Source organism: Triplophysa rosa, linkage group LG5, assembly GCF_024868665.1.
Source record: "Triplophysa rosa linkage group LG5, Trosa_1v2, whole genome shotgun sequence".
NCBI lineage: Eukaryota > Metazoa > Chordata > Actinopteri > Cypriniformes > Nemacheilidae > Triplophysa > Triplophysa rosa.
Genome location: NC_079894.1, coordinates 1,369,530 through 1,376,070, shown reverse-complemented (window position 1 = coordinate 1,376,070; position 6,541 = coordinate 1,369,530). Strand labels below are relative to the sequence as shown.

Below are 6,541 nucleotides of genomic sequence, written 5' to 3'. Positions count from 1 at the left end.
TATTTCCTTCTTCAAAGAGGCGCATGTCGTATCTCTGCTTTTATTGTCCTGACTAACATTACACAACGCTGTGTTTGGTAACGTAAATGAACATCTAATAAATGAATGACAGTATAAATATCTGTCATCAGGTTTATCCTTGACATCCGTAACAATTGTGTGATCGTAAATATATTTTACAACCCTGATAATAAATTGCAGAAGTCGAGAGTTAGAAAATGAGTTCGCCAAATTCATCCTTGTGAAACAAACCAACAACAACAGGATGCACATAGATTATAGTCATTCGTTTTGTAAAGCAGTGTCGTAAACACAAACGGATGCTACAGGAACATTTTAAGCCCTGTGACTTTCTGTAGCTAACATTTTGTGTCGATGTGAAAAACATGGGGGCCAACGCATAGTTTTGTTAAGAGCCAGATAGAAGAAGAATAGCTCGTGGCATCCTGTTGTGGATGAACAGAGACCTACAGGACGTGACCTCACAGTAAGAGGAGTTTCCTGTGAGGTCTCTGCTGTGGACTCCATGAACATCTGAACGTTGCCATGGAGACGGACACACACAAAGGCCTGGCAACCAAATAAGGCGCGCTGTCCACAAAATAATGAGAGAAATCCACTTGTTGGCATCATGCGATTACACAAGTATTTGTGTACCTATAATGCACCTCTATTGTATATTTATACAAAGTGTATTTGGAACTGAAGGAACTTATCTTAAGAACATTTAGCTGCATGTCATTAAATAACAAATAGTCGATGTTTTTTTTTAGAACGAATTAATATTTTTGCATCAACATTTATGAAGTTGGCGTCCAGGTGTTTTGGACGTATAGCTCACACAGGCGTCCAAGCAGAGTCACCACAGGTGTGTGTCTTCAACACGTGCTTTGTTGTATCATAACAAACTTCTTTTTGTTTCGGGTTAGCATAAAAGCGAGCTTGTGCTTTCTTTCTTTAAAAAGGAAGTAGGATGTTTTGTTTAGTAAAATGTATTCGTTTATTCATATAAACAGTGAATTTAACGTATTTATATACTTTACAAAACATGACTCGATTGAACTTTCACAGACGTATCTTTTCTTTGTCAACAGCGCCCTCTCGTGGACATCATGATGCACACCGCCACACAGCACGAATGATGGCGGATTCAATAACAAACTGATCTCGCGACAGGTGAGAAGATGAGTACTGAAAAGTGTCACCGTGTGCACGTTGATATCTTAAACGTTACAGAATATGTCTTCCACAGTCTTCTGTTTTTTCATGCAGCTGTGGTTTCCTGATTCATCGAAACTCAAGTTTTACTTTCACTGAGCTGAGGTCTGTTCGCGTGTGTCTGCCCTCACCTGTCTGTCGTCTTACCTGGTGAGTTACACTGTTACTGTGTGTTTTGTTCTGACGTAACGACATGAAGTCAACAGATGCATTGAGATTAAGATGCTTTTGTTGCAAACAATGTTATATTGTTACACTGCGATATCTAGAGAATCAATGAAAGCGAAACTACATTCTGCTCGTCAACGAAACTGCTTTGACTCATTTTACTTCCTTGTTTGCCTATATTAATAAGTTTACTTTTAAACGCTGTTGTTTGTAACAGTTATTAACCTCTTAACATCTACGTGGCCCGTAGATCTGTCTCTTCAGAGCAGAAATGAGTGACACATTCCTCAGCCCATTGACGGTCATATGTGCTGGATCCAGCTTGGCTTTCTCCGCAGTGTTTTATAAGCTGTACAAGGATAAAAAACAAGAAACACAGAAGCTGAAGGTAATGTGCTTCTGCCTGCAAAACACTCAGATAAAACCAATACGCGCTGTTAAAGGTGCCATAGAATGCAAACTGTATTTACTTATAGATGAATAGATGAATAATAAGAGGTCTAGGGATGTGCACGATTAACCGAAAATATATATCACGTGATTTATGCACAACTTGTGAGTGAAGTACGGGAAAATGCTGCTGCATCCGAAAGCCAGAGGGCGCTCTCGTGCAGAAACTCCAAATAGGCACTGCAGAAGAAGACCATAACACACGTAGTTCTAGGAAATGCCTAAGGACATGTTTTTATCACTGATCCTCAAGCCCATCAGGTATTTTTATGATAATAAAGTATATTTATAATGATCATGTTTGACGGGTGTTGCTTTTTCAAATGCACGTTATAAGCGACTCAAACTCGCACTGCTTTTAGATCGAGCAGCATTTCTACTGATCCCAGAACCGTGCGTCACGGACGAGCTACGTATCAATAAAATAATCGATGCCTTGCATACTCGCAGCCAGCTCGATTTCAGCAGGATTTAGTGTTAACCGCGATTAACCGTGCACATGTCTAGTCTGTACATGGACATGACACATCGTGAGCCTCAAACACTATTGTTTTCTCCTTGTGTAAATCTTGTGCATGCAAAAGACCAGTGAAAAACTGGCCAATCCCAACATAACACCGACTGTGACGTTACAGTCGGGATGTACACCCCCAACGTTGCATATACCCGCCCATGTTCTACTCCAGCTGGACGTGCACAGCCAAAACATCGGAAGATCTGCAGGTATAGGCCCTTTTCACAATGACGTCACTTAACTTCCGCCTTTTCGCAAAGCAGTGTATCATAACATCCGTCTTGCAACAAACAAGAAGAAGAAGAAGAAGAAGAACTTCCGTTTTTGCTGTCGCGCTGGAATTTAACAACAGTGGGAAAAAAACTGACAGAACACGTATTGAAGTACTTATCCTAGCACCTTCGCTAACACAAAAAGAAAACAAAACACTTACCTTCATAATCAAACAGGTACTGTTCAATGAAGAATTTGTATCCTTTCTCTAGCTTTGATCTTGTCGTTAGCAAAAATTTGTCTGCAAGACGTTGTACATCATCTAGACGTATTTGTGGCAGATGTGCAAGGGACTTGGTAAACTCCATTCTGAGGTGCTAGCGGAAGTAGCTTCTTCTTCGTGAGTTTTACTGGCGGTTGGCAAACCAGCTTATAGGTGCATTACCGCCACCTTATGAACTGGAGTGCTAGCGGAAGTAACGATACACTGCTTCGCGGCAGAACGGAAGATGCGTGACGTCATGTGAAAAGGGCGTATTGTGAGTAGGGTTGAGCGATGTCTACCAAATTGGCATCGGACGATGTCTACAGGGAAACCTCGCGATGGACGATGACATCGTTGTCTTCTTTATACAAGCCGCGACGTTATGAAGTGAGACGCGAGCTGCGCAGAGACACGTCTTCGTTATACAGCACGAGCTGGGCAGTTATCAAGTCTGACGCGTCTGGTCTGTATCGTGCGAGTTTATATGCCCCTTAAACCTTGTTTGTATTTGTTTACAATGCAATTTGAAGCACAGAGCAGCGAGAGTCACGTGACGAAAGTGAAAGGGACAGTTCTTCGAACCTGGGACAATATCAAGCAGGCTTCGCTCAGCGTTTTGATAGTGATTTAAGAAGGGGGCAATTCCGACTATATTGCCATTAGAACCCCTGCCGTAAGCAGTGATCTAATCCACTTCTTCCATTTCACGTCTGACAGTAGTGATCTGTTTGCTGTGCGAGCTAGTGGCATGAGCCGGCGCAGCGAAACAGCCAATCAGAGCAGAGCTCAACATTAATATTCATGACCCTTCCAAATAAGGTAAAAACAGACCTTTTCATTCTAGGGAGAAATCCTGGGGTTGTAAATGGACATGTAAAACGGTCTCTGGATAAATTTGGCACTTAATAAAGCCACATACCTTCTATGTAGATATCAGAGAACAATTTAACATATTGTATCAGTGAATTCTTTGGCACCTTTAAAGATCACAGACCTGACGTAAACAACAACGGTCTTGACTGTGCGTATGCACACTTTTACAAAAGGGTTTTTAAAAGATTTTTTCATTTTAGAGCTACTCGAATTTGTGTATCATATTTGTTTCTTGTCTACACATCATTTTTCTAGGAGATCCCACACTTTCAGCCGGACCATCACCTGCTCAGAATACTGAACGCAACCCCACACAAAAGACTTCATTATGTTGCTGTAGACGGTGTGTACATGGCAGTGAGTGTTGAATATCTCCCCCTGCAGTGAAACGTCCACATTGACGCATCTTGATTTCACAGGTTTGGTGCAGGCTAACGGAGAGCCCATTTCCAGCCAATACGCACCACGGTGTCATGGTGTCATACAAAAAATTACTGTGCTGGAGCATTGGAAGTATTGGAACTCAATGATGAAATCATGGTAAACGTTCATATCGATCATAATTTTGCTTTTTACCCAAAAAGGCATGATAGGCCATGACATATAGTGTGAATATAGCGAAACGGCATTCTCGGAGTCAGTGACTTGTAAATATAATGCACAGTAAAAGCTTGTCTGCCTCTGTCCATGGACAGGGTCTCCAAAACGGTGAACAAGAAGGAAACCAACAACATGGTGCCTTTCAGCCTGGTCCAGCCTGGATCATACATCAGCGAGGTCTCCGTCCATGTGGATTCTCCTCTGGAGGCGGCCGGGGATTACCTGGAGCGGGTGCACAAACGCCTCCGACAGGCTAAAGAGGGCCTGGTGGACATGATGCTCCAGGAGTTCAGCGGGGAGAAGCCCGTTGCTCTAGAGGAGCGCGAAGAGATGCTGCGGGTCGGGTCGTTTCTCACAGGGTTCGGAGAGCTCGTGCTGGAGCAGGACAAGGTCATGAAGTTGCGGCCACCCAGAGACGGTCGCAGTTACATCCTGATCCCCAGCGATTACAAGAGCTTCATTCAGCGGCACGAGAACAGCGCCAACATGTGGAAAGGGCTGACGGCGCTGTTCGGCATCACGGGGGTCACGCTGCTAGCTGGTTTCATCCATACTGGGCTCAAGGATAAGAAGAACTGATTGAGTCATATCACTACACGCACAAGAACAGATTAACTTTGAGTGGGTGGTGCTGTTTTAAATGTGTTGTGGATTTTTAAGTGGGTGGATGTCTGGGTACTTGATTGAAATCTGCTAAAGCTGTGATTTACAATATACTGATTTTTGATTAAGATGTTTAAGAATCATGAAATGTACGCAACATGCCGCACTAGGAAAATAAACAACTATGTGCTGCAATCTTTGGTTTTATTAAAGTTTTTTATTAAAAAAAATAATAATAATTTATTATAGGAGGCTCGACTATCAGCTGAGATATAGGTGGTCCATACCGAGATGGTCCTCACTGCAAAACACATGATCCAGGGGCGAGGTTGGATCCAGGTCCAACTCCTCCCACTTTATATACGCAATTTGGAGAGTTAAGTTGCAACCCGTGGTCGCCAACGTTTGCTCTTATCAATGTAATCATAATGAAATGTACGCCTGTAAGTAATGATCGCAGTTAAATATGTTAACCTAAACCTTAATCTAATAAAATATGTTATTAAAAATACATTAATAAATCAAGTTTGTCTTAAGCAAGTTTATTAATAATAAGTTAATAAATCAAGTTTGTCTTTAGCAAATTTATAAGAAATACGTTAATAAATATTTGTCTTCAGCAAGTTTATTAAAAATACGTTAATAAATAAAGTTTGTCTATAGCAAGTTTATTAAAAATAGGTTAATAAATAAAGTTTGTCTTCAGCAAGTTTATTAAAAATACTTTTATAAAGTTTGTCTATAGTAAGTTTGTTTTCCGTCAAAAGAATAACTTTAGTTACGACTCAATGCTGAAATGGTAGCGCAACAATACGAGTATGACGTGTGATGTGGCAAAACTGCTGCAGAAATCTGTCGACCAATCAAGACACAGTGGGAGGAGACTGGATCCAGTGTCGACCAATCGCAATTTAATGGGAGGAGACTATCTCACGTTCTGCAGTGAGGAGCTAATGTCCATACCAGAAAAAAGGCCGTTTTATTTTGAAAAGAAAGTCATTCTTTGGTTTATTGTGCACAAACGTTTGGATTTTATATTCAGTTGTCAGTGTTCCCAGAAGTCAGGACATGCATGCACATCTCAAAAATGTAGAATATCACGGACAAGTTTTTTCTTTTGTAATTTAACTCCAAAAAGCAAACTTTCTTATATTCTAGATGTATTATATTCATTGCACACAAAGTGAAATACTTCGAGTTTTTCTTTTAGTTCTGATGGCAACGACAAATTAGAATATTTTCTCAAAGATGAATCAAAAAATGATTTACAAAATAGAAATGTTCCAGATCTCCAAAGTATGTTAAATTATGCACTCAGTCCTCGGTTGGGCTCCTTTTGCATGAATCACTGCTTCAAATGTGTGTACTTGATAAAGCACGGTGGACTAACACCAGCAGATGACGTGGTTCTTCAAATCATCAGCCTGTGGAAACACTGGACTTCAAGCTACATGGATTCTGTGCCTCATCACTTTTCCTCCAGACTCTGAGACCTTGATTTGCAAATGAAATGCAACATTTACTTTCAACTGAGAAGAGAACTTTCGACCACTGAGCAAGTCCAGGTCCAGTTCTTTTTCTCTGTAGCCCAGACGAGACGCTTCTGTCGTTGTTTCTGGTTCAGGAGGGACTTGGCT

At 41.2% G+C, this 6,541-nt stretch overlaps 1 protein-coding gene across 2 annotated transcripts; it reads left to right on the top strand.

The window, feature by feature from the left end:
* The first annotated feature begins 1,099 nt into the window (after positions 1–1,099).
* Positions 1,100–5,356, top strand: LOC130554221 (mitochondrial ubiquitin ligase activator of nfkb 1-A). 2 transcript variants are annotated; one of them, XM_057333732.1, is made up of 6 exons: positions 1,100–1,176; positions 1,273–1,368; positions 1,637–1,774; positions 3,957–4,044; positions 4,121–4,241; positions 4,397–5,356. In XM_057333732.1, the coding sequence occupies exons 3-6, from the start codon at positions 1,658–1,660 to the stop codon at positions 4,878–4,880; spliced, it is 810 nt and encodes a 269-aa protein (XP_057189715.1). In that variant the 5' UTR covers positions 1,100–1,176; positions 1,273–1,368; positions 1,637–1,657; the 3' UTR covers positions 4,881–5,356. The 2 variants fall into 2 exon arrangements, with proteins under 2 accessions (XP_057189715.1, XP_057189716.1); XM_057333733.1 differs by having other exon boundaries at positions 1,119–1,176; positions 1,253–1,368.
* The last annotated feature ends 1,185 nt before the right edge of the window (positions 5,357–6,541 follow it).

What these genes read in the sequence shown, in the direction of transcription:
- LOC130554221 (XM_057333732.1), top strand. Translation starts at nt 1,658, where the DNA reads ATGAGTGACACATTCCTCAGCCCATTGACGGTCATATGTGCTGGATCC. An exon ending in AAGAAACACAGAAGCTGAAG is followed by an intron (nt 1,775 to 3,956) that starts GTAATGTGCTTC and finishes TCATTTTTCTAG; the next exon opens with GAGATCCCACACTTTCAGCC. An exon ending in AACTCAATGATGAAATCATG is followed by an intron (nt 4,242 to 4,396) that starts GTAAACGTTCAT and finishes GTCCATGGACAG; the next exon opens with GGTCTCCAAAACGGTGAACA.